The 26,723-nt window shown below is 50.0% G+C and overlaps 1 protein-coding gene across 1 annotated transcript in view; it reads right to left on the bottom strand.

Moving 5' to 3' along the window:
• CACNA1E (calcium voltage-gated channel subunit alpha1 E) overlaps window positions 1-26,723 on the bottom strand; it is a 136,899-nt gene that overhangs the window by 41,800 nt on the left and 68,376 nt on the right. Inside the window, 12 exon segments of the mRNA XM_068141457.1 lie at window positions 975-1,031; window positions 4,034-4,131; window positions 5,560-5,627; window positions 5,939-6,056; window positions 6,429-6,501; window positions 6,906-7,037; window positions 7,163-7,275; window positions 7,532-7,644; window positions 8,946-9,155; window positions 9,954-10,076; window positions 10,427-10,480; window positions 11,404-11,519. Of these exon segments, the coding sequence (XP_067997558.1) occupies window positions 975-1,031; window positions 4,034-4,131; window positions 5,560-5,627; window positions 5,939-6,056; window positions 6,429-6,501; window positions 6,906-7,037; window positions 7,163-7,275; window positions 7,532-7,644; window positions 8,946-9,155; window positions 9,954-10,076; window positions 10,427-10,480; window positions 11,404-11,519 (1,275 nt within the window).

The raw sequence follows: 26,723 nt of genomic DNA, 5'->3' as shown, positions 1-26,723 counted from the left end.
AACACCTCTGCTATGAGAACAGGTCCAGAGAGTTGGTGTTGTTCAGCTTGGAGAAGGCAAGGCTCCAGGGAGACTTTTCTGTGGCCTTTCAGTACTTAAAGAGGCCTTTAAGAAAGATTAGGTCAGACGTTTTAGCAGGGCATATTGTGACAGGACAAGGGGTGGTGGCTCTAAAATAATGGAGAGGAATTTAGACTAGATAGAAGGAGGAAATTTTTTACACTGAGGGTGATGAAACACTGTCCCAGGTTGCCCAAAGAGATGGTAGATGCACCATCCCTGGAAATATTCCAGATCAGGTTGGCTAAGGCTCTGAGCAGCCTGTTCTAGTTGAAGATGTCTCTGCTGACTGCAGGGGGGGTTGGACTAGATGGCCTTTAAAGGTCCCTTCCAACCTAAACCAGTCTGATTCTATTCTACCTTTCTATGATTTACAATGGAGCATGTCACTAGGCACAGGAGGTCTCTCCCTGTCCCTGTGCTCAGCTATGCTCAGCCAAGACAGCCCTTCACCCAGCACATCCTGGGTAGGAAGCCTGCACAGAAGCCTGAGGAGCAGCGGGTTTGCCTGGCTGAAGGAGAAAAAGTTGTACTGGGCTCCTCCATATGGCTGCAGGTGTGCTCTAGGGAGAGCTGGGCTCTGCCATGACACCTTTGCAGCTCCATAAACCCGCACACAAACCCCCTGGAGCAGACAGATCCCAACCCAGGGGAACCCCCACGAGCACACAGGTGTATACACACAGCTCCCCCTGGGCAGCGGTGCCCGTGGGCGGTGGGGCACACACGGACCCACGAGCACACGTGCTCACAGACGGGGGTGCACACAAAATAGAGGCACACACACACAACACCACCACCCCCCCGACCCTCTGGGGAGGCCGGAGGGGGGCGGTGCGCGAGCCGGCCCCGCGGACGGACGCACAGACAGCACAGGAGCCACAGACGGACACGCGCCCCCGCGGCCCACATACAGGTGGCTGCTGCGTGGCTCCCACATCGACATGTGGTGTCTCCTTCGCCTGTCTCTTCTGGGGAGGAAAAACAAATGGGTTCAATCCCCCCTTCAACGCTCCTTTGACTCGTGGGGGCAATGCAGAGAGGTGCCCCCTATCCCGCCCTGGGCAGCTGGCATCTCTTTGCCCAGGGATGGCAGAGTGCAGCAGGCAGCAGTGAACACCCTGCAGGTACACAATTGTACACCAGCTTCCAGCTGCCTGCCAGGCTGCCTGTGCTCACACTCGTGCCTTGTGGTCCATTCTGTAGTGGCCACAGAGCCTTCTCCACACTTTCTCTGGTGAATTTCCAAGCTTGCCTGGATGCATTCCTGTGCAGCCTGCCCTGCTTTGGCAGGGCAGTTGGTCTAAACAATCTCTAGAGGTCCCTTTCCCACCCCTACCATTCTATGATTCTGTGATTCTGTGATTCAGTGATTCTCTGCTGGCCAGTTGTGCAGTGACACAAAAAGAGTGGTACAGGCTGCAACCCCTCAGAAGCCCTAGTACATCCTTGGATATCTAATAGCTCTTTCAAACTGCTCCAAATTCATTTATCTCAAGCAACATGTGGCAATTTAAGAGGAAGCAATGCCTTGAGCTGCTCAGAGCCATCACCATGGGGGTTGATGCTGCCCTGAGAACACAAAGGTGAATGTGAAGCTACCCCGCTGAAGCAAGGCACGAACCCAGGGTTGAGATTCTCCGGTCACCTGAGCAGCCCTGACACAGAGGAGCTTAACAGGGCTGTCAGGCCCTGCACCCTCACCGACTTCAGGTAGCTGGAGAGAGTCAAGGCTTTATCCAGTACAGGAAAGATTCAAATAGGCACAACTCCAAGCAAACAGTTTGCAAATGCCATGGCCATGTGCAGGACACATGAGTAAACAGAGACCAGTCACAGGGGACTGTCTGCCCATGTGCCTGCAGAGCTCTCACAGGCAAGATGAGGTATGAGGTGCAAGGTATGAGGTATGAGATGCACCTCGCTGCCATCCTGCGAGTACAACGATGCCCGCAGCCCTCGGGTGAGTCGCAGTGGTCAGTGCCTCCTGGAGCAGCCCAGTGTGAGGCTGGAGGCAGGGAGCGCGTTGCACACAGGCCCACCCGCCGCTGGCCCCCCAGCAAGGTGGCTGAGCCTTCACAGGCATCCACGCACTACGGTAGGCACCAGCACATGACAGCAGTCGCATGCGTCCATCTGGCCACCCACTCTCCAAACACAGCCCCAAGCCATCTGCACCGCCAGCACCCATGTACCAATACAATACCCCCAGCAGCACCGCAGCTGCCCACGCCAGCCTGGCCACGTGGGAGCTGGCAGCCCCAAGCACCAGTGGACCTCTCCACAGGCAGAGGAACACCCGTACCCAACCTGCCTGTGCTGGGTACACATGTAGAAACAAATCCATCTCTGTCTGCTCACATCCAAATGCAGAGACCAGCTCGGCTTCACCACACTGAGTTTCCGGCAGCCCTTAGGTACTGGCTTGTGCCTTGCTGCAATGCCCCCACTGTGCCTTCCCAGTTGCTGGCATCAGTGTAGCACCACCAAAAGCACATCAGACCTGATGCTGAAGCTGGTGGCACCCATGGCATCACTCCATTCTCTGTCCCTGACATTGTCCATCCTAATAAAGGGGAGGGAGGAACAAAATCTGGAAATATCAATCCCTCCCATTTCCATGCCTCTAGGACCACAATAAAAGGTTGAAGATGGCTGGAAAACTCTAGCAGGGATGTGCAGCATGGGCAAATCCTTGAGTGTCCTCATACAGTCCATCTCCCCTTCTTCCTGGCCTAATGCAGTCTGGCTCCTCCTCTTCCTCTCTCCTATCTGCCCATTCTCCAGTATCTTCTGCAGCCTAAATTCCTCTCTCTCTTCACTTCATCCAACACTTTCCCACCAATAGCCAGAGATGGTCATGATCCGCAGACATTCCCACAAATTCCCCTTCAAGTACTCATCCAAACGCAGATCTATTGTGAGCATCCCATTACCCCCAATCCTGGGTGACATCTGCAGCTGCTGGGAGACCACACAGGGTCTGTAAGTGCCTCCAGCTCCCACTGCTCTTAAACACCTGGCTGATGGAGGACCATCACATCCCACCTGATGGGGGACCATCACATCCCACCTGATGGGGGACCATCACATCCCACCACAGCCCAGACAAAAGAGGCTGCCTCTGACCCCATCCAGATCAGGGCTCGCCTCAAGACAGCGGTTTCTCTCTGCAAAGCTGCAAGAGATTCTGCCATGTATGAGCTTGGCCGGGTTTCAAAGCAGAATGAAACCTAAAATTCCTTGGGAAGAGATGCTATAAAAATAAAATATATTTAGAAAAAAAAGAAGAAAAAAAAGAGAGAAAGCAAATAATCCTTTCAGCTGTACTGCAATGTACTGTTTGGGGGAACAAACCAAACCGCCTCGTTCCAATGGTGACTTTCAAAGTTTTATGTGATTTAGACCATATGATGCTGCAAAATAAAGGGGGGGGGGGGGAAAAAGGCATCCAGAACGAAAAAAAAAAGCCCAGAATTTTCTTCTGCTGCAACTCAGAGACAAGGCTCCTTAACACCATGTTGGCAGTTTATACGGTTTAAGACTTTTCTGGAGGGGTTTTCTTGCCCAAATCAAATTTCTCTGCAATCCAAAGTGGTTTCACAAACCTGCTTCATCTCTCATGAACCACATTCACATTCTCCTGGGGGAGATTTGTGACAGTGCTGCTCCCTTCTCCCCAGCCCTGCCTGCTCTCCTGCAGCTCTGCCAGGAAGAAACACTCCTCAGGAACAAGTATCACCCCTCCTCAAGAAAATGTTGAGACACCTTCCTCCTCCCCAACCTCCTTCCCCACCTCTAGCAGCCACCCTGAGTGTGCTCCTAGATCTTCATCCATCCTCAGGAAGACACATTTTTCTTGTGGCAGCCCCACAACCGGCTGAGCCAGGCTCCACTTTCAGCTCTTCACCACGCTGAGGAGCCCCACTGGGCTCAGGGAGGCACCAGGGTGGTGGTGGGAATGGTTACTCACTCGATAGCAGGCATGTTTGGGGCAGACATGGGACTGACTTCTTTGGCTTTCTGAAGCGCATGCTTCTGGTTGAAGGCCTCCTCTTCCTCTTGCTCATCCTGCAGAGGAAAGAGGGAAGCTGCTTAGTGAAATGTTGGGGTTTCAAGGAAAGGTGCAGCCATCAGAGGCAGCAAGGGATGCACAGGGTTTCTCCTTAGATAAGCCATAGACACCAATATACATTAGATAGTTTATGTACCCTAGGTACCAAAGTGTGCAGGAGAAAAAGGGAGCACCACCTGTATCTCCAGAGACAGCCTTTATTTCATCATGGGGACACAATTTCCCCACGAGGTCAGACCTTACTGAAGGTGCCTGAGGTAAGTAAACCGAGCGGGGTCCAGGCAAGAGCTGCACGGAGCCCTCTAGGACAGCCTCAGACGGTGTAGATTAGCTCAGCCCTCCCCCTTCACAGTCACAGGGGCAAGACAGGCATCCCCTCGATGGAGTGGGAGGGAAAGCATCCGTGAATGACCCCGGCAGAGAGTGTATTGCTTTAATGAGTACGGTTGTGTCTCCAGAGCAAAAAATGTCATTAGGAGTCATTAGCGTGCTTTCAGCCTTTTCAAAAGCTCAGCATTCCCTTAATTGATGCTGCTGGCACTCCGCAGGGCTCTCCCACCCTTCTCATCCCAGCCACAGCCAGCAGCCCCTGAAGTCCCACCTGCACCCACCGTGGGAAGGCAGGGACTCCAGCACGCACCCCGGGGCAAACGAGCACCAAGCTCCTCTTCATTTGCTGCTAACATGTCAGATTTAAAACATCCTGGAACCCTCTCTCTCAGCTTCAAGGACCTGAGTAATAGGCATGAGCTCCACAAAACAAAAAAAAGAGGCCTCCTGGGATTGTTGGTCCCCTCCAAAGAGCAGCAACGATCCTTCCAGTTCTCGCCTACTCATCATTATCCAGATGGTGCCCCAACATTTTAACATTCCCCAAATATTTCCCAGCATGGTCCTAAAATCAAGCTAAGCTAAATAACCCTCTCAAGCACCATCCTAAATTGCATCCTAAATCAAGTCCACTGCCCTGTGGACAGATGGGGAATAAATATTGACACCACTGGAAAGCTCTTCCTGCTCCACACCTCCCGAGTGCCTGGGCAAGTAATTGTCACTGTATCAGACCCCATCAGACAGATGAAGGGTATCTCAGTCTGACTGGAGCTTTAAGGAAGAAATAGTTAAGCCATGCTTGATGGGCAGTGTGGATGTTCCTGGAGAAACACGAGACCAGCAGGTTTAAGCACTTTCCTGACTCAGAGTCTAAGTGGCTTTGCTCAGCAATGTAGGTTTGTGCTTCCAGGGAACATGGTGTGTACCCTCTTGGAGGAAGAACTCCCATTTCCAGGTTGATCCAAGCTCAGTAGAGACAAGGTAGCCTCAGCTCTGGAGCGAGGACTGTCACTCCAATGCAGTTCCTGCTGGCCCCATCCTTTACTATCTTCAAATCAGAAGGAGAAGGAAGGGCAACAAGCAGGACATACCTTGGTGAGCTCCTGAGCATTGGCCAGGTTGTCCACTGCGATGGCCAAGAACACATTCAGTAGAGTATCTGTGAGCAGCTAAGGATGCACAAGGCACATGTTAAGGACATGGGTGTCTGCAGCCACCAAGGGAGGGTGGCCCTGACAGCTTCTCAACAGCTCAATAGGGAGCAGCCAAAGGGATAACTCCTTGCCCATCCTATATACACAGCCCTCAGCTCAGATCCAGACAGGTCCTTCTCTGGTTTTGGGATATGCAGGGCTGCCACACATGATAGGACTCCCTCAATTGGGAAAGGAGGAAGGACTGGTGGGTGGGGAGGTGGATGCCTTCAGAAACAGGGTTGTCTCCACTAAAGCACAGTAACCAAGTGGATACAGTTTCCAAACAAGGTGAGGACGATGAAATAGATGGAGGACCACATGCCTGAGCGAACACCTCCCTGGGAGCGGATGCCGTTGTACATCACCTCGTTCCAGTCCTCACCCGTCAGGATCTGCAGGAAATCAAGCCAGCAGCTACATCACCTGCTCCTTCTTGTCACATGGCCAATCCCTTTGATCTACCCCACCAAACTGCAGCAGCCAAAGACAGAGACTGTACAGCAGATAGCCTAGCTCTACGGCTGCAGCTCTTGAGGGAGATGATGTTGGACACTGCTGAGGATTTAGGTCTCGTCAGAAGAGTCTTGAAACTCTTCCACCTGGCAAAATGGAGGTGGAAGCGTTTCCATCTCTTGCCATTGTGGGAGAAGACGAAGGATGCAACAGAGGAGAATTTGTTTGGTTTAGAGAGCCCTTTCCATCGAGAGGTGAGTGAGCAGAGACCCAAGACCTTTGGCTGTGTCCCCTTGAAATCCATCTCCTACCTGGAACACCGTCATGATAGCTGCAGGAAAAGTGTCGAAGTTGGCTGATGGTGTCCCATCAATGAAGTTGAACCTGGAAGTGGAACCAGGAGGACATACATGGGATGGAGTAGCAAGATCATCAAAACTCTGACTGATGTGTTATCAGCTCTTTTGTGCTTTAAGAGGACCTTTCCCCACTTTAAGGAAGGTCTCCTGAGCATTTGGTGCCACAATCCAAAATGCGTCCAGCCCAGAGGCACCTGCCCAAGCAAAGACTTTTACACAGGAGAGGTACCACTGTCAGCAGCAGGCCAAGGACAAGACTACAGTCTTCCTAGGCCCCTAAGAAGGCTTTAACACCAATAACAACCTACCTGCCTCCAAAGAGCTGCATTCCCAGCAACAGAAGAGGTACCACTGTCAGCAGCAGGCCAAGGAGCAAGGCTACAGTCTTCCTAGGCCCTTAAGAGGGCTTTAATACCAATAACAACCTACCTGCCTCCAAAGAGCTGCATTCCCAGCAGGGCAAAAACTACAATGAAGAGGAAGAGGAGGAAGAGCAGGCTGATAATAGACTTCATGGAGCTCATTAGTGAGACCACCAAATTCCTCAGGGATGCCCAGTACCTACAAAAAACGAGACAGTGCTGGAGCACTTGCAGAGATGCCAACAGGGGAAGAGGAGTGACTGGATCTGGGCTGCAGCCACAGTCCAAGACAATAGGTGATAGGCTTAGATGGTTGGTACATACTTGGTTATTTTGAATATCCGCAGGAGACGAAGAGCTCGTAGGACACTGATCCCAAAAGAGGTTCCTGGCCTGAAGATAGCCCAAACCACTTCAAAGATGCTTCCCACAGTGACCTGAGAAGTGCACATATCCATGAGTCAAAAATAGGCTCAGGAGAGGCTGGTGCAGGAAAACTTCACGTGCTGGAATGTGAGCACCCACCACCCTGCTCAAGACTTGGTGTCTCAGTCTGGCACAGGCAGGCTGTGCCAGCAGAATTCCCCTGCACACTGTAAGAGCCATCTCATTCTTCTCTCCTTTGGTACCTCACACTGCAGAAACCTGCCAACCATCTCCCCCTACATCCACAGCATCTCTGGGGCTGCTTACCCCACAGTCAAAGCAGTTGAAAGAAGAATGGAAGTAAAGGCGTGGCCCCATCCCGTACATCTTTAAGGACATCTCCAGGAGGAAGAGCCCAAGAAACAGGAACTCTGCATAGTCTGAAAGAGAAAATCCAGGTGAGCTACCCTCAGTGTGCCAAGCTGTGAGGGGGGGCATCCTGCATACATCCACTCATAGCCCACAGACCACATCACAGAGATGGGACAAGTTGAGGACCTTGTTGCTTCCCCAAGCTTTCAGGGAAGCTTGTCTTCAAGGAGCTAAATTGTACACAACAGACCACAAACCCCACAGGTTAAGCTCTCAGGGTAGGTACACCAGTGTCCCACGGGGCTGAGAAGACCAGAGATACCTGGCATGGAGTAGAGCATCTCTAGTATTTTACAGCAGTGGTTGGGGTGATTGCAAAGGCATTGACCACACAACACTGTAGGGGAATATTAGCAACCTGGATGGAAATCATTGCACGCCTGGAACTTGGCCAGGGAAACTGAACCCAACAGCCAAGAGCCAGTGAAAAGCTTCTCCAGCTATTTCATGAACATTAGCAAGCAAGAGTCTGGCTCTTCACCTCGTCCAAAAGATGCTTCTCACCATGACCAGCTGTCATACCACATCATGGCATGCTGAGATCCCAGCAGGCCTAACAGTGCTAATGTAGAACTGGGGAGACCCAGTGCTTAACATTTTCAAGGTAACAGCAGCAGAGATGAGAAAGCAGCACTGTCCCTACTGCAGGAGCTCAGGAGCAGCACATGGCTCCCATGAGGCTGACCACACTGTTCTGCCATTAGCACCATGATGGATAGACTTGGGTACCACCTCTGAGACCTAACCTCATATCATGGGCTGTGGTAGGCTGGGTGATGCTCCAGTAACTACTTTCAAGCTTGGGATCTCCATGCCACACCCTGCATCAGAATTTTTACCAGGTGGTTCTCCCATGACCAGCCCCAGCCCTGCAAGCCCATGTCTTTCCAGCAATTGCTTGTGGGCATTCAGAGATGGATTTCCACCAAGCTTTGCATCACCACAATTCACAGATTTTAGGATAAATCCAACTGTGACCTACAGCCTGTTTCTCTCTCATGACAAACACATGAGACCTGAAGGGCATGAGTGTAGTAAAACTCTTCCACATGTGCTCACAGGAATAAGACAGCCATCAGTGGCCATAGGGCCAAGGGCAAAGCTGAATTAAGTGGCTACACATAGTCCCTTGTTATCAGCAGAATTATTCCCCACCCATCTCCAAACCAACATGACCAACATCCTCATGTGCCCTAGGGCAAGGAGTGAGAGTAAGCTTCAAGCTCTGGCCATTGAAGATAAGAAGGCTGCAGGAGGTTTTACACATCCACACAGTGCTCTCACACATACACAAAGCCCAGAGACTCACAGAGAAAGTGGGTGAGCCAGGCTGGCTGGTTGTGATGGACAATGGCTACGCAGGCAGTGTTTAGAGCCACCAGGCTCAAGACGATCCAGTAGAAGACCTGGGATTTCACCATGTGGCGAACGGAGATGCGCAGGAGCCGCTCCTTGTGCCGTAAATAGGAGGCACCATCCACCCTGGCACCTTTGAGGCCAGAGTGACTCGAGGGATTACCTAAGCGCAAAAAAGAGGGAGAGGAAGTTGAGTGCTTCAGTCAAGGTGAAAGAAGGCATCGGGTGCCCCAGGGTTTCCGGCTACATGAGATAAGATGGCTCACACACGCTGCTCTTATGGGACGTGACTTATGCAGACAACTTTTAGGTAGTCTGCCCCCTTTGTTGCCTCTCTAGCAGAGATGGATGATCTGTGAGACCCCACCTCGCGTACTGCATCCAGTTTTGGAGCCCCTAGTACAGGAAGGATCTGGATGTGCTTGAACATGCCCAGAGGAGGGCATGAGGATGATTGGAGGGCTGGAGCGCCTCTCGTGTGAGGACAGACTGAGGGAGTTGGGGTTGTGCAGTCTGGAGAAGAGAAGGCTCCGAGGAGACCTTATTGTGGCCTTCCAGTATCTTAATGGGGCCTCCAAGAAAGCTGGGGAGGGACTTTTTAGGGTGCCAGGTAGTGATAGGACTAGGGGGAATGGAACAAAAAGAAATTCAGATTAGATTCAGATTGGATGTTAGGAAGAAGCTCTTCATTGTGAGGGTGGTGAGACACTGGAATAGGTTGCCCAGGGAGGTGGTGGAAGCCACCATCCCTGGAGGTTTTTAAGGCCAGGCTGGATGTGGCTCTGAGCAACCTGCTCTCATGAGGTGTCCCTGCCCATGGCAGGGGGTTTGGAACTAGATGATCCTTGAGGTCCCTTCCAACCCTAACAATTCTATGGCAGTCTCACTGTGATGAGTGTAACTCTGACAACTCAGGAAGCTGACAGAGGTTTTGGAAAAAGAAGCTCCAAAGTGCACTGACCCAAGGTTGGATGGAGAGGTCTTCTCTGTGCCAGTCTTCGTTCGCCTACGGAGGAGATATCAACACAATGCTCATCACCTGAGGCATCCGTCCGGTTCCTTTTGATGGTGGCTCGCCTAAGCACTGAGATGAGAAGAGGAGTAGGTGTCGGAGCCATGGTGGCCCAACTCCCAGTAGCCAACTGATTGGACTAGGACCTGGTGATCAGTGCCTAGCTAACTCAGGTAACAGGACAGAAATACCCATGTGACCCTAGTCCAGAGCTATCTTTGGTGAAGGAGCAGACACCTCCTGGCCTCCATGTTCCCTCAAGGGTTATGCTGTCAATCCAGCTCCCCAAACTCCTCTCTCGGGCTGCAGACCCCACTGGGACATCCCCAGACCTCCCATCACAGCTGGAAGATTTCAGCTGCAAGAAAGCAGAAGGATGAGCAAACAGAACTTTAGGTAGGGCATTGTTTTGTTTTTCTTACCTTCTAAGGCTGAGGTCCCAGAATTTTTGTTCTCTTCAGCCAGCATGACTTCCTCTACGCAAAACACACAGTTCAGCATCAGGAGACAAGACACCATTGGTTGAACCTAAGCACTTTGTCCAACCAGGATGTGGTTGCTTCAGGCAAGTTCTTGCCAAGAACTGGTTAAGTGTCCAAAAGTAAATTCTAGGGGGTGGCAAGTGTCATTAACCCTACTAAAGAAGTTGAACATCATAGACAGGTTTAGGGTTCATCATGCCAGCTCAGGACCAAGGCTGAGGTCTGAGGCTCAGGGTTCATTTCAAGACACTCATCTTTTTTTAAGTCTGCATGCTAAATGAAAGTGTAAAACCTCCCTTCCCAGAGCCAAACACAGTGACCTGATCCCCATGAAGGGCTGAGGCAGTCTGGGGGACTGGCAACCACAAGCAGTTGTGTCTGGATGGGTGTCAACAGGAAGCCTGAAAACCTTCACTGTCCCCAGCCCTTTCCCAGGTTTAGGAGCCCCAAGGTGGGAACTAGTGAGTGCATGTGCTCCAGACTGCTCCAGGAGAAGGTTTAGCTAGAAAACCACTGCCACTGCTCACTGCTCTACTTCCCACTGCCCACCGCTGGAGGGGATTCCAGCAAACATCAAGAGAAGGAAAACCATTGCAGAGAAAAGCTGACAGCCATGGTGCTCACAGCCTCCCCTGGAGATGTAACATGCTTCATGCTGAAATTATGACAGTTTCCTGCCAGAGAACAGGAGGTTTCATCAGCTGTTACCGATATTCTTGCTTGCTGGATCACCACATCATCTTCTGCTGAGGTCTCCCAGGCACCCAACACCGTAGTGGGAGCACCTGTGCAACTTTTGGGTTGCAGTGGGTGATGCTCGAGGATCCCTTCCCATTCCCACCACTCTGCATGACCAGCAACCTGCTGTGCCCATTGTGCTCCTGGGACTCCCTCCACCCCAGCCCACCAGCCTTTACCTGCTTTGTCTATCCAAGCCCGGTAGCCATTGAGCTCCCGCTCAATTTGCTGCTGGCGCCGCAGCTTCATGAAGGCTCGGCGGTTCTCCACTCGCTCACGCTCTTTGGCAAACTCCCTGGGAAGGGAAGGGTGGAGGAAGGTGGTGAGAGCATGGCCAGTGGGCAGCAGGATGCTCAGGGAGCTGGGGCACCACAGGGCTGGGCAAGGAGGGAGGGACCAAGAGTGAGCATAAGCCAAGGTGGTGCATGTTGGGGAGATGCGTGGCCACCCCAGCCGCAGCACAGCCAGAGGAGGGTTGAACAATCAGAAAGGAGGACAGTCTTCTTCACAGGAGGAAAGGACTGGGCAAAACCCCTGCTTGGTCACTCAGCCCTATGTGTCCTAAGTGGGAGCTGCTGCCATTCAGGGGAGATACTCCCAGAGCCACCTGATTCCAGAACCAGCTCGAGCTTCGTTTGTGTGTTAGTTCAGGAAATAAAAACAGGGCACTGAGGGGAGGCAGCAAGGGGAAGGTAGAGGGCAGGTCCAGTGCCTCACCTTTACCTCCTCCTCTGAATCCTTTCTCTCCAGCCTCTCCTTGGAGGGTTTTCCCAGGACTTGAGACATCCCTATTATCCTTCTCTGGACTTCAGTGTCTCACACAAACTGTGCAGGTGTGATGACCAGTCCAAAGAAGAACAACAGCTTGTCAAGCCCTGCAGTAGGCAGGAGCCTCATGGGCTCTGTGAAGGCAAGAGCATGTCAAACCCTGGACAACGCTGGCCAGAGCTAATACCACACCCACTGCTCACGCAGGTGGTGCACAGATGTACCAGCACCCCTGTGCTCATATGAACTCCTAAGAACACACAGAAACACATTCCTCAAAATATAACACATGGTTTCATCTATAGCCTAGTCCACAACTGTGCAAAGAAATCTTCAGGGTCAGGTTGGATGGGGCTCTGGGCAGCCTCATCTGGCTGAAGATGTCCCTGCTGATGCAAGGGGGTTAGACTAGATAACACTTAAAGGTCCCTTCCAACTCAAACAGTCTGTGATTCTACATGCAGATAGGGCTATTTACACCTTCTCATAGGTTATCAAAACACAAGACCATGACAGTAAGCATGGTCTGCTTTCTGGTTTGCATACACTTGCTGCCATATGCAGGAGACCCATGCAGATCTTTTCACCATCTTGTATGATGAATACCTGAAGTACATATGCAAAGACCATCACACACACTCAGAGAAATGAAAATACTTGGCAGCAACCTATACAGAAGAGATGTGGACATGCTGGAAAGTGTCCAGAGAAGGACCACGAGAATGATCAGAGGACTGGCAGACCTGCTGTGTGAAGAAAGGCTGAGAGAACTGGGTTGCTTCAGCCTTGAGAAGGAAAAGCTCAGGGGAGACCTTATTAGCATGCACCAGTACATAAAGGGTGGCTACCAGGCGGATGGAGACTCTTGCATTACAAGGAGTCCCATGGAAAAGACAAGGGGAAAGGAGATTCTGATTGGACTCCAGAAGAAAATGTTTCACCATGAGAGCAGTAAGAGACTGGAATCGTCTCCCAAGGGAAGCAGTGGAATCTCCTACACTGGACAGCTTTAAGACTCAGCTGGACAGGGTGCTGGGCCGGCTCATTTCAACTACATTACCACCTAGAAAGGTTGGAATAGATGACCCTTGGGCTGTCTTCTAACTTGGCATTCTGTGAAGCACAGGGGTGGCAATGTAGGCAACCCCCCCCCCCCCCCCATGGGTTATATACAAGACAACACAGCCAGACCTACCACCCTGTGCGCTTGCATACACCATGTGCCTGGGGCATCTAAACCCACACACTGTACCTCTGATGATGACCACATGTGCACACAGGCAGCATCTGTCACACCAGACATCACCTCAGCACACCCTTCCTCAGTTCAGGAAAGATGTTGATTTGCTGGAATGTGTCCAGAGAAGGGCAACAAAGCTGGGGAGGGGTTTAGAGCACAAGTCCTATGAGGAGAGGCTGAGGGAGCTGGGGTTGCTTAGCCTGGAGAAGAGGAGGCTCAGGGGAGACCTTATTGCTGTCTACAACTACCTGAAGGGAGGTCATAGCCAGGTGGGGGTTGGTCTCTTCTCCCAGGCAACCAGCGCCAGAACAAGAGGACACAGTCTCAAGCTGCACCAGGGGAGGTTTAGGCTGGATGTGAGGAGGAAGTTCTTCATAGAAAGAGTGATTGGCCATTGGAATGTGCTGCCCGGGGAGGTGCTGGAATCACCATCACTGGAGGTGTTTAGGAAGAGGCTGGATTGGGTGCTTGGTGCCACGATTTAGTTGATTGGATAGTGTTGGATGATAGTTTGGACTCTCTGATCTCAAAGGTCTTTTCCAACCTGGTCTATTCTATTCTATTCTATTCTATTCTATTCTATTCTATTCTATTCTATTCTATTCTATTCTATTCTACTCTATTCTACTCTACTCTATTCCTTCCTTGGAACATCACCATCGGGATGCAATCTCCTGGGTGCAGGTCCCTCAAGCCTTGATGAGCACAGAGCACCAACTGCACAGAGTAACCCAACCCATGTCCTCAGCCCTTTCCTGGTCCCAGGAAAGCATAAGTGGAAGAACAACTAGCACTGTTCTCTCTGCAAGACAAACGTCTCTCTCCCTGGAGACTAGCAGCAATCTCCAGCTTCCAAAACCAGGAAAGGAAGGGGAAAAAAAAAAGATTCAGAAGAACTGCAAGAACTGGTCTGTCTGCTGCAGAGAGAGTTCAAGTGCATTACCCAAGCTGAGCTATTACACCCTTAATGCTGTGTGGGCTTTCGCATGTGTGTGCGCGCGCGTGTTTGTGTGAAAAGCCTTGAATGTTCCCTGCACCTCTTGTTCGAGATCCCCAAACAATTCAAGCGATTTTAATTCCACCCCAGGAAGGTGAAGTTTCCTGCCGCTCTGGCATTAAGCATCAAATGACTCTCCCCCTCCACTGCTGGCTTTCAGACTGAAATGAGACTTTCTTCCTGGGGCAGAGAAGGGGGAGAGAACAAAAAGCAAGGAAGAGAAAAGCAGCCTAAGCGGAGGGGAGGAGGGCGGGAGGAGATGGGGGAGAAGGAAGGACCTCCCGCAGCCAACAGCAAAATGCACTCTCAGCTTTGGGCATGCCATGCCAAAACCCTCCTTGCCCTAGCTGGAGGAAAGGCAGGACCACTTTGGCTGTGCCATCAGCGGCTTTTGTTAGCAAATTTGGGACATCAAGCTATGAGAGGATGCTGTCTGCAGCCAGAGCTAGTTGGGAAGCTGCCTCTCTCCCTCTGGTTTGGTTCATTGGTTCTCCAGTGTGCTGAACGTCTGTCCCAGAGACATAGGGACAGCCAGCACCTTGACAGAACTTTTGCCAGCAGGACCCCACAGATATATTCTGTGATAAGGAGCACCTAGAAAGCTTCCCATGCTTTACATTAGCTAGAAATGTGGCCCCTCTCTGCCACCTCTCTTGCCCACTCCCCTGTCTTTCAGCTCTTCCTCTCCTGTGGTTGGTGTCTCCTTATGCTGCACGGCAAGAGAAGGCATCATCATCATGTGTCCATGATGAAATCCAGCCAGGAAGAGTGGAGGAGCTTCAAATCGTCTTCTCCCAGAAGAAGGACTGGGATCACCTTTCCCAGTCCCCCCATTGCTGAACAGTATTTTTTCCCCTTACCCAACCCTTTGCTCACAGAGCCCTGACTTGCAAGAAGCTGGTGCCACACGCATCCAGGGACAAGGCAGCAGTGCAGCTGCACAGCGTCTCCGAGGGAGACAGTTCCCACACACTTGATCCCTAATGGAGCTTAATTGCTTTTGTCCATTAGAAGGAGGAAGGGGTGGCAGAGAGGGGAGGGGGGAAAGAAAGAAAGAGGGGAAAATAAAAAAAAAAAAAAAAAGAAAAAGGAAAAACAAAAAGTTAAGCTCAAGTTAATGAATTATTACATTTCAGAGAGACACATTACTGAGCAGGGCAGCAGCGGGGGCTGGTGACATCTGAGAGTGGGTAGGCGATGCTGACAGATCAAGGATTGCTCAGAGCCAATTTGCAGCAGCGGGTAGAGATAATACTGTGTGTGAGTGAGAACAGGGCCAGCGCTGCTGACTGACAGCTGCCTGGGAAGGCGCCAAGGCGCAGGCAGGGCCGCATGGTGTCGCCCAGAGAGCCGGGCACTTGCCACCCATTGAAGGGCTCTGGTCCCCAGTGGGTTTGGGTCAAATTACAGAATCACAGAATAAAAGACTAGACTAGAACAGACCTTTGAGATCATCGAGGCCAATCATTAGCACTAACACTGAGAGTGGTGTGCTCAGGTGCCTAAGAAGGCCAACAGCATCCTGGCCTGAATCAGCAATAGTGTGGCCAGCTGGAGTAGAGAGTTCTCTTCCTGGAGAAGAGGAGGCTCAGGGCAGACCTTATTGCTCTCTACAACTACCTGCAGGGAGGTTGTAGCCAGGTGGGGATTGGTCTCTTCTTCCAGGCAACCAGCAGCAGAACAAGAGGACACAGTCTCAGGCTGTGCCAGGGGAGGTTTAGGCTGGATGTTAGGAGGAAGTTCTGCACAGAAAGAGTGATTTGCCATTGGAATGGGCTGCCTAGGAAGGTGCTGGAGTCACCATCACTGGAGGTGTTTAGGAAGAGACTGGATGGGGTGCTTGGTGCCATGGCTTAGTTGATTAGATGGTCTTGGATGATAGGTTGGACTCGATGATCTCAAAGTTATTTTCCAACCTGGTTAATTCTACTCTATTCCATTCCATTCCATTCCAATAGGGAAGTGATTGTTCCCTGTAGTCAGCACTGGTGAGGCTGCATCTTGAATACCATGCTCAGTTTTAGGCCCCTTACTACAAGAAAAACATTGATGTTCTGGAGTGTGTCCAGAGAAGGGCAACAAAGATGGTGAAAGGTCTAGAGAAGAGGTCTGGTGAGGAGCAGCTGAGGGAACCTTGATTGTTTAGTTTGGAGAAGGCTGAGGGGAGACCTCATTGCTCTCTACAACTACCCAAAAGGAGGTTGGAGTGAGGTGGGGGCAGGCAGTAGGATGAGAAGAAATGACCTGAAATTGTGCCAGGGTTAGTTTAAGATGGCTATTAGGAAAAATTTCTTTGCAGAAAGAGTGGTCAAGCATTGGAACAGGCTGACCAGGGAGGTGGTGGAGCATGGCACTTTGGGACATGGTTTCATGGATATGGTGTTAGGCCGACAGTTGCACTCAATGATCTTAGAGGCCTTTTCCAACCAAAGCCATTCTATGACAAGTATTTGACTAAGCCATATCACCAAGCACTACATCTACATAACTCTTAATTCCTTCCAGGGATGGGGACTCCACTACCTTCCTGGGCAAGCTGTTGTGTAAGGATGGCCTGATTTTGCTTTGCAAAGAGTCTAGGGCTGTGCTGCAAGAAACCTCAGGGGACCCTGGCAGATTGCACAGTTCTAACCAGCAGTATTTCTGTTTGTCCACTTGAGTGTCCTGGCCCAAAATTTTGATGCCACCAGCATGAAAACATCCACCCACAAAAGCTGAGTTCTGTTTGTGCCTACCCTGTGTCATTTCAGCCCTTCCCTGTTGGGCCTTGTAAAGCCAAAGGCATGCAGCGAGTGATAGAAGCAAGTGCTGAAGGTCATGGTGGGAGCTGGGGAGCAATGTACCATCTGTATGTACCCAGCCTGCCAGGGTGACTGGAGCACAGATGGTTTGCGTTCCTCCTTTGCCTGAAAATTCTCCTCTACAGCCTTGGCATTCCCCTCACATGTCCTGAGAGCGTCTCTGCTCCTGGCAGGAGATCTTGAGGGGACACCACAGCATTTGGCCACCTTTCTCCTGGGGGCTCTGCACCCTCAGTCACACCAGGGAGCAATGCTTTCACAGCATCAGTGTGCTCTGCTGGAAGGATTGGAGATCCCAGGTCTGGTTTTAATGGGAGAAAAAGCCATGTGGACACATCTATCTTGAAAATGGGCCCTTTCTTGAAAGAAAACAAGTAAAAATGGAGAAAAGCTAAAAACCAACCAAACAAAACCAAACACCACCAAAAACTCCCACAAGAAAGCAAAAGCAGTTAAGGGGGAAAAAAAAAAGAAGTCACAGATACTGCAACCCACTTTTCTCCCTTTTTTTGGAGCTCCTTTGAGTTCAGGGCAGGTATATAATGGTGGTCACATCAATACTGTGGCTTCCACGGTCTGAAGCAACAAGCCAGCCACCTTCAAACCCATCAGTTCATTGCCTTTTGCCACCAACAAATCTGTTCCAACAAACCAGAGGTGTCTCCAACAAATAATTCAACAAAGTGGTCTTAAAACAATATGAAGCAGCAAAAAAGATAGGGTGGGAAGGGAGAAATACTCAATTACAGGCTGAGGATGAGACAGCAGTACCATGGTGCTGTGAAAAAAACACCCAAACCAAAACATATATAATGGGATGAATAACAAGGAACACCATCTGTAAGACATCAGGTAAGACTGCTGCTCTCCTCAGCACTCATGGGGTGTCAGCTCACGGCTCTGCTTCAGGTCTGAGCACCACAATTTGAGGAATAAACTGCCTTCAAATCCCAGGAGGGTGTCAGAGGAGGTTATGGGACAGAACTGACAACAGACGGTTTGGAAAACACGGATGAGACAGTTGCAAACCAGAGGGATCAGATGGTATTTACCCAAGAGGTGTAAAGGAACTCAAGGAAGAGTGTTGAACTAACTGTGCAGTCTGTAACCTGGTGCTTCAGCTCAAACAGACGGTGGCAAGCAGGCACAGCAGAGCTGGCACTCAGCTGGCACAGGATTATTGCACTGAACCAACAGCTAAGGCTAGAGCAGGGTGTCCAAAAGGTACCAAAACCTTTGCAGAGGGACAATGTGCTTCACTTGTCTGCATTGAAGAAGGCAACATGCTTTCTGGATAAGGGTGAACTGCTTAATTTAAGTTGACTTGAATTTCCCAAAGTCAGAGGCGATTCAGAGCCCTTTTCAACATGACCTTGAGCAGCCTGAAGACAGGATCACAGAATTGTTTCATTTGGAAAAGGCCCTCCCTGTCACCACCCCTGGAGGTGTTTAAACAGCATGTGGACCTGGAGCTTACAGATGTGGTTTAGTGTTGGCCCTTTAGTACTGGGCCAAAGGTAGGTCTTGGAGGCCTTTTCCAATGTTCTGTGATTCTGTGACCTCTAAGATCATCAAAACCAGCCATCAACTTAAACACCACCTCTGCCATTAAATCGTGTCCCAAACAGCCATGTCTACACATTTCTTGCACACCTCCATGGACGGTAACTCCACCACCTCCCTCACCCACCTGTTCCAATGCCTGACCACTCTAAGGGGAGAGGTTGAGGGAGCTGGGGTTGCTTAGCCTGGAAAAGAGGAGGCTCAGGGGAGACCTTATTGCTGTCTACAAGTCCCTGAAGGAAGGTTGTGGCCAGGTGGGGGTTGGCCTCTTCTGCCAGGCAACCAGTCCAGAACAAGAGGACACAGTCTCAAGCTGTGCCAGGGGAGGTTTAGGCTGGATGTTAGGAGGAAGTTCTTCACAGAAAGAGTGATTGGCTTTTGGAATGGGCTGTCCAGGGAGGTGGTGAAGTCACCATCACTGGAAGTGTTTAGGAAGAGACTTGAAGGGGTGCTTGGTGCCATGATTTAGTTGATTAGATAGTGTTGCATGATAGGTTGGACTCGATCTCAAAGGTCTTTTCCAACCTGGTTAATTCTAGTCTATTCTATCTATGCAGGGAGGGTGGGCTTGATGACCTTTAAAGGTCCTTTCCAACCCAAACTATTCCAGGACTCTAAGATTCCTTAATGAAGATGAGCTGCTTCAAGAAAGTCTTCTCACGAAGCATTAACTTGTGAAAAGCAAGAGTATCCAAAAAAAAGGGAAAGAGAAAAATCTTATTTCTTATATCCCCTTCCAGCGGTAGCCATGAACTTCAGCTCATGGCCGTGTAGTTCAGTGAGGGTTATGTGTTTGCCGCGTAGTGACGAAGCTGCAGCGAGAAGCAGAGCGCAGAGCTGACGATGCGAAAGAGAGCACATTTATAGAGTGCCAGCAGACACCCGAGTTGGGGGATGAAAAGCTGACAAGCTGTTGGCGACATCAAACAGTGAAATGGGAAGGAGCTGGGAGATACCAGCCCTAAGATCACCCATTACATCACTGTCCTATTTAAGAAAGGCCAGATGCTGATGGGTTTCTTCTACCTTGGATAAAACTCATGATCGACTACCTGGATTTCAACCAGACCTTTGATGTGATTCCAGTTCTGGGCACCTCAATTTAAGAAGGACATTGAGACTCTTGAACATATCCAGAGAAGGGCAACGAGGCTGGGGAGAGGTCTCAAGCACAAGCACTATGAGGAGAGGCTGAGGGAGCTGGGGTTGTTTAGCCTGGAGAAGAGGAGGCTCAGGGGAAACCATATTGCTTCCTACAACTACCTGAAAGGAGGTTGTAGCCGGGAGGGGATTGGTCTCTTCTCACAGTATCACAGTATCACTTAGGTTGGAAAGGACCTCGAGGATCATCGAGTCCAACCTATCAACACAGACCCCATGCCTAGACCATGGCACCAAGTGCCACGTCCAATCTCCCCTTGAACACCTCCAGGGTCGATGACTCAACCACCTCCCTGGGCAACCCATTCCAATGACGAATGACTCGCTCGATGAAGAACTTCCTCCTCACCTCGAGTCTAAACCTCCCCTGGCGCAGCTTGAGACTGTGTCCCCTTGTTCTGGTGCTGGTTGCCTGGGAGAAGAGCCCAACCCCTTCCTGGCTACAGCCACCCTTCAGGTAGTTGTAGAGGGCAATGAGGTCACCCCTGAGCCTCCTCTTCTCCAGGCTAAACAATCCCAGCTCCCTCAGCCTCTCCTCATAGGGCTTGTGTTCAAGGCCTCTCACCAGCCTTGTTGCCCTTCTCTGGACACGCTCAAGTGTTTCGATGTCTTTCTTAAACTGAGGGGCCCAGAACTGGACACAGTACTCAAGGTGTGGCCTAACCAAAGCAGAGTACAGGGGCACTATCACCTCCCTGCTCCTGCTGGCCACACTATTCCTAATGCAGGCCAGGATGCTATTGGCCCTCCTGGCCACCTGGGCACACTGTTGGCTCATATTCAGGTGGCTGTCAATCAGCACACCCAGGTCCCTCTCTGTTTGGGAGCTCTCCAGCTACTCTGACCCCAGCCTGTAGCTCTGCATGGGATTGCCGTAGCCAAAGTGCAGCACTCAGCACTTGGACTTGTTGAATGATATCCCATTGGACTCTGCCCATCTGACCAGTCGGTCGAGGTCCCTCTGCAGAGCCTTTCTACCCTCTAACTGACTAACATCTGCCCCCAACTTTGTGTCATCTGCAAACTTGCTGATGACTGACTCTACCCCTTCATCCAGATCATCGATGAATATGTTGAAGAGGACAGGGCCCAGCACTGATCCCTGGGGGACACCACTAGTGACTGGCCGCCAGCTGGATGTGGCACCGTTCACTACCACTCTCTGGGCCCGGCCCTCCAGCCAGTTCCTAACCCAGCACAGAGTGTAATGGTCCAATCCACGGGCTGACATCTTAGCCAGCAGTTTGCTGTGGGGGACGGTGTCAAAGGCCTTGCTGAAGTCCAGGTAGACCACATCCACAGGCCTCCCCACATCCACCAGACGGGTCACCTGATCATAGAAAGAGATCAGGTTGGAGAGGCAGGATCTGCCCTTCCTGAATCCATGTTGGCTGGACCTGAGCCCTTGGCCATCCTTCAGGTGCGCAGTTATTGCCGCCAGGATAATCTGCTCCATCACTTTCCCTGAGATTCTCCCAGGCAACCAGCACCAGAACAAGAGGACACAGTCTCAAGCTGCACCAGGGGAAGTTTAGGCTGGAGGTGAGGAGAAAGTTCTTCACAGAGAGAGCTGTTAGTCATTGGAATGGGCTGCCCAGGGAGGTGGTGGAGTCACCATCCCTGGAGGGGGTCAAAAAGGGATTGGACATGGCACTTGAAGCCATGGTTTAGTTGTCATGAGGTGTTGGGTGACAGGTCGGACTTGATGACCTTTGAGGTCTTTTCTAACCTTATTGATTCTATTATTCCCACAGCCTTCCCCTAGACAAATTGATGTGTTTGGGTCTAGGCAAGTGGTTTGTGTGGTGAGTGAGGACTGGTTGATAGGCTGCACCCAGAGGGTGGTGGTAAATAACTCAAACTGGCAGCCTGTCACAAGTGGGTCCCCAAGGATTGATATGGGCCCAATGCTCTTTAATATATTAATAAGCAATCTGAATGAGGCTATCAAGTGTACCCTGATAAGTTTGCTGATACCAAACAGAGTGGAGAAATGGACACTTTGGAAGGGAAAGCTGTGGTGGCTTAACGCCTTTTTCTGAAAACAAAAGAAGAAAGCAGGGCAGAGGGCTTGCCGGTACTTTACCCTCCCTGCAGGGTGTTTTCCCTGGGAAAGCTGAGTCTGTTCCACTCCCCCCTCCCTGCCCAGCTAGGGTATAAAAAGAAGGACATCACTGCCCATTGCAGGCTCGAACCCACAATCTCAACACTCAGAGTCTCATGCCCTACCAACTGAGCCACATGGTCCTCCTCAGAGAAAGACTGGTTTTGTATTATTCTTTTCTGTCCCCCTCCCATCCATTCTTGTTCCTTGCCCTTGTGAACCTTTTTTTTCCCTGTTATTGTCATATATATAATTTGAAGAAAAATTAATCACCTCTCTACTTCCAAGCTGACTCCAGATTGTTGTTTAGTGGATTTGCTCCTTACCCTTTTTTTTACCCTCTCCCTGTTTGGGGGGGGGGGGGGGAGAGTGGGGAAGAGATTCTCAGCCTTTTCCCCATTTGAGCTTTTAACTCTCAGTTAAGGCTCAAACCACTACAATTTTTTGGCGCCCAACGTGGCGGTGGCTTCCCCAATCATCTTTTTATACCCTAGCTGGGCAGGGAGGGGGGAGTGGAACAGACTCAGCTTTCCCAGGGGAAACGCCCTGCAGGGAGGGTAAAGTACCCGCAAGCCCTCCGCCCTGCTTTCTTCTTTTGTTTTCAGAAAAAGGCGTTAACCCACCACAAAAGCCATCCTGTGGAAAAAAATGGAGATTCTGGAAGACTAGACTAACAAGATGATGAAGTTCAACACAGCCAAGTGTATGGTGTTGGGAAAATATAACCCAGGAGGGAAGAACAGGCTGGGATCTACCTGTCTGGGGAACAGCTCAGTGGAAAGGAATTTGAGGGTGCTGGTGGACAACATGCTCAATAGGAGTGAACAATATTCTGCAGTGGAATGCTGGGTTGCATCAACAATGGCATCACCAGCAGCGATAAAAAAGTCACTATCCCACTCTACTTAGCACACACCAGGTCCCACCTGGAATACTGTGTTAAATTCTGTTCCCTACCACACACACAAAAAAGGTATGGACAGACTGGAGAGGGTCCAGAAAAGAGCAACCAAGATGATCCAAGGACCGGGCAGCTGCCATGTGAGGAACAGTTGAGAGAATTCGATTTGCTCAGCCTTGAGAAAATAAAGGCTTAGTGTAGATGTCAGCACCATGTTCCAGTATTTAAAGGGTGGGTACAAAGAAGATGGAGACCCTCTTTTAACAATGATTAAGGGCTGCATGTTACTCCTGTGGAGATTCCCATTGGACACAAAAGGAAAATTTTTCACAATGAGAACAATCATTAGAATAATTTCCCCAGGGAAGTGGTGGAGTCCCCAGCATTGGCCACCTCGAAGATTCAGCTGGAGCGGGTGCTGGGCCATCTTGTCTAGATCTTACCTGTGCCAAGAAAGGTTGGACCAGATGATCTTTGAGGTTCCTTACAACCTTGTATTTTATGACTGATTTAAAACAGATTTTACTATAGGTACTTGCTGATGTCTGTCACTTCTAACAGGTACTAAAGAGGCTTGCATTAGATAGGATTGAAACAAGCAATGACACCTCATTGCACTAGTTTGCATAGACACCCTGCACTAAGGAGAAGTGAGCAAAAACAGAGGCAGAAGGGACAGGCAATGACAACATGAAGACACAGAGGCAAGGCAGCCCAAATGGGAAACTGTCTCCATAAGTGGGGAGAGGACAAAAGGGCTCCAGATGAGCAGCCAACCAAAGTCAAGATTCTCAGCGCTACAGAGCTCATTAAAGAAATCACTAAGGAGACTTTGGCCATCATGGCTCTATGTAGAGCCCAAAACAGCAGGGACAGGGTCACTGTTGGCCACTTATGTTACGGGATCTATCAGGTCCAAGCTTTGGGCAGCTTTGAAGACGAAGTTCACGGATTCAAATAATTCATACTTGAGGAGAGCCAGAGCAGAAGTGGAGACACTCAAATGACTCAAAGCAGTAAGAAATGCAGGAGAACTCACTCTGCATTTGCTAATGGGGAACACAGTGCACTGAACAGCAAGGACTTTAAATATCTCCTCTCTTCTCTCAAGTAATCCCTGCTTCTTGTCTGCAGTTAGCTTCAGGCAACAAGCTCTCCTTCATCCAAGAACAGGTTTTTGTCTTCAAACAGGCTTTGTCTTCAGCTCAACCCTGCTGTGGTGACCTTTAAAAACCAGATAGGTTTTTCACAACTCTTAGATTGGGCCTAGAGCAACCAACAGTTCTGAGAGCTCATTGTTTTGAAGGAGAGACTAATACATGACAAAAAGGGAAATACCACCAGAAGAAGGGAGCCACAGGCATGCCAGTTGTAGAGTCTCCATTTCAGCGTTTTTCCAAGTTCCAAGATGAGGTTGGCATCTTCTCAAAGGTCTCTACCAACCTGGTTAATGCTATGCTATGTCCTTATTGCTCAGGGAAGCCTGCAGTGTTGCACCAGGGGCAGCAATAGCACGGTCAAGAAAACTACAGCAAGGTGGTGAAGGCTGTGGTAGCTCCAGCAGCAAGAAGCAAAAATGGAAGTTCTGGATTTTATTTGCCTCTTATCAGGCAGGGCTGGTACAGGCAGTGCAGCTTCACTGCTTCAAGAGCCCCGGGCTTTGTTCACAATCACTCCCACTGGCTCATGCAGTGCTGGGGAAATGTCACTCCTCCCCTTCCCTGCTATGCTCCAGTTTTTATCCTCTGCAAGTGCAGAACAGCTTTACAGTCCCCCTTTGCAAGCGACAGCAAACTGCAGATGGAAGGCGCACGGACAGTACTACAGGTGAGTTACAGCACAGAGGAGGAAGAAAAAAAGACTAATTTTCAACATTTTATCATGTTAACTTCCCAAGAGCATCTGAGCATTCAACACACAAATGCATCGAATTCAGAATCAACCTTCAAGCGTGAAAGCCACAATGCAGCCGTAAGATATGTCACCGCACCACTGCAATACAAGCAGCCGCCCACGACATGCAAAGAACTGATAACAAAGAACTGATAATGCCACATGATCCATTCCCAGCAACCCTTTGCAAGGATGGAGTGGGTCATGGAGAAATTGGGTGTCTCCAAAGCCATCCACTAAGTCAAAGAACTGCTGCTATGGCCTCACGATTGCTGTCATTAACCAAGACGATGGAGATTATGATGATCTGGAACAAGCAACTTCAAAAGCTGAACAACCTGCTCTAGTTGAAGATATCTCTGCTCACTGCAGGGGGAGTGGACTAGATGACCTTTAAAGGTCCCTTCCAACCCAAAACAATTTGATGATTACATGTAAAGCAATCTGTAAGCAAGAATTATCTGCCGAGTGCTCTGCCAAGAGGATCTAACCCGAGGCTTTTCACTCACAGTCCACGTACAACAGGCAGTCCACAGAGAAGATTGGCGAGGAGGCACAGATAAGAGCAAATCTGAAGAGGCAGAGACACACTGGCACATAATTTGCAAAGAGAAATCAAAGGGGACAGTCACTGAGTTGTCTCTTTGTTGTGGATTTATTTTAATCCTGGCTGGCTGGCAGTAAGAGGAGTCATCACTCCCTGTACCACCAGGGGACACGGCACACCAGACGTACGTCTCTCTTTGCAAAGGGCTTGGAGGCCCTCTGCAGAAAGGTGGTACAGCAGAGCAAGGCAGAGAGTCAGTCATTGAATATGGATGCCCACCTGGCTGCTGAATAGAGATGAAGATCTCAAAGGCTCCTTTGCTTCACTCATGTTCAAATACCACATTGGTGACACAGGAGCTTTGCCAGAACAAAGGGACAAGTGTGGCAGCTTCTCACCAAACACAGCCCAACCAATATGCCTCCCGTGATGGTGCTGGGTAACCTGACAGGAGACATCACAGTCCTCCTCCCCATTACACCCACACCCTCCATTCAAAAGCAGTTCCAGCTAGTGAATCTCCAAACATACAACTGGTACAGCCATTTTACATCTCATCTGAGCCACTCCTTGAGCTGCTACAACCATGAAAGAAAAAAACAAAACCAAACACCAGCGACACTTCCAAGCTTTCACACTTCTGACGGAATATTTCTCAGGCATGTTTGCTGGCATCTCGCTATCCCTCATGATCTCCCCACAAGCCTTCCTGCATTGTGGTGACACGTCTCCCTGCTTTTCCTGTCCACAAACCACCTACCTCCAAGACATTAATCTTCTTCCTGGGTGATTTTGACTGCAAACCATCTGATCCCTCTTGAATGCGCAGGGGCCAGGTTTTGTGTAGAGCTGGTAGCAAGAAGTCCCTGCCTCCACTGAACATGTACACTCGTTCCTTCAGTGTCCTTGTTATTAATTGCTATAAAAATTAGTTTTATTCATCATTTGTTATGTCTCAAAATTGGATGGGGGAAAAAAAAATATAATTCAAATTAAGTGAAGTGAAAAGATTTCAGAGATGGTACAGAAGGCTCCTGAAGGAGCTGAAGAAAACTCTCCGGAGACTAGGAAGGCAGCGCTAACCCAACCTGAAAGAAAGAAGATCTTAAGACAAAGAAATCTTGCCAAATTGATCCTTTAATTATAACATTAGTCTTCTCTTTCAAAGGCTTAGTGCAAGAGCTGGGGGTGGGGGGCAGAAAAGATTTAAAGGGAGAAAAGACTGAACATCACCAGGATGAGTGGAAGCAATTAGGAGGATTTAAATTACTCTCTTGTTTGGTACAAGGTAGATGGATTTCACTTTTCATGCCATTGTGCTCAACTTCTTGCTCTGCCAGTAGCTTCCAGAGGTCTTCTTTTTTGCAGACTTAAAGATCCAGCCTTCCTAGGTCAAGCAGCATCCCCTTCCACTCTGCACTCTCTCATCTCTTGCTGCAGACCAGGAATTCCAGTGATTATATATGAATAGAATAGAATAATATAGTAACTTTGTCCCCCTAGAAAGAGACTGGAAGTACAAGA

The sequence above is a fragment of the Melanerpes formicivorus genome, unplaced genomic scaffold, assembly GCF_026170545.1.
Source record: "Melanerpes formicivorus ecotype bairdi unplaced genomic scaffold, bMelFor1.0.p_v2 SCAF_7, whole genome shotgun sequence".
In the NCBI taxonomy this organism is placed as follows: Eukaryota; Metazoa; Chordata; class Aves; order Piciformes; family Picidae; genus Melanerpes; species Melanerpes formicivorus.
The sequence above is the reverse complement of the archived record's forward strand: the minus strand, read 5'-3'. Positions and strand labels throughout refer to the sequence as shown.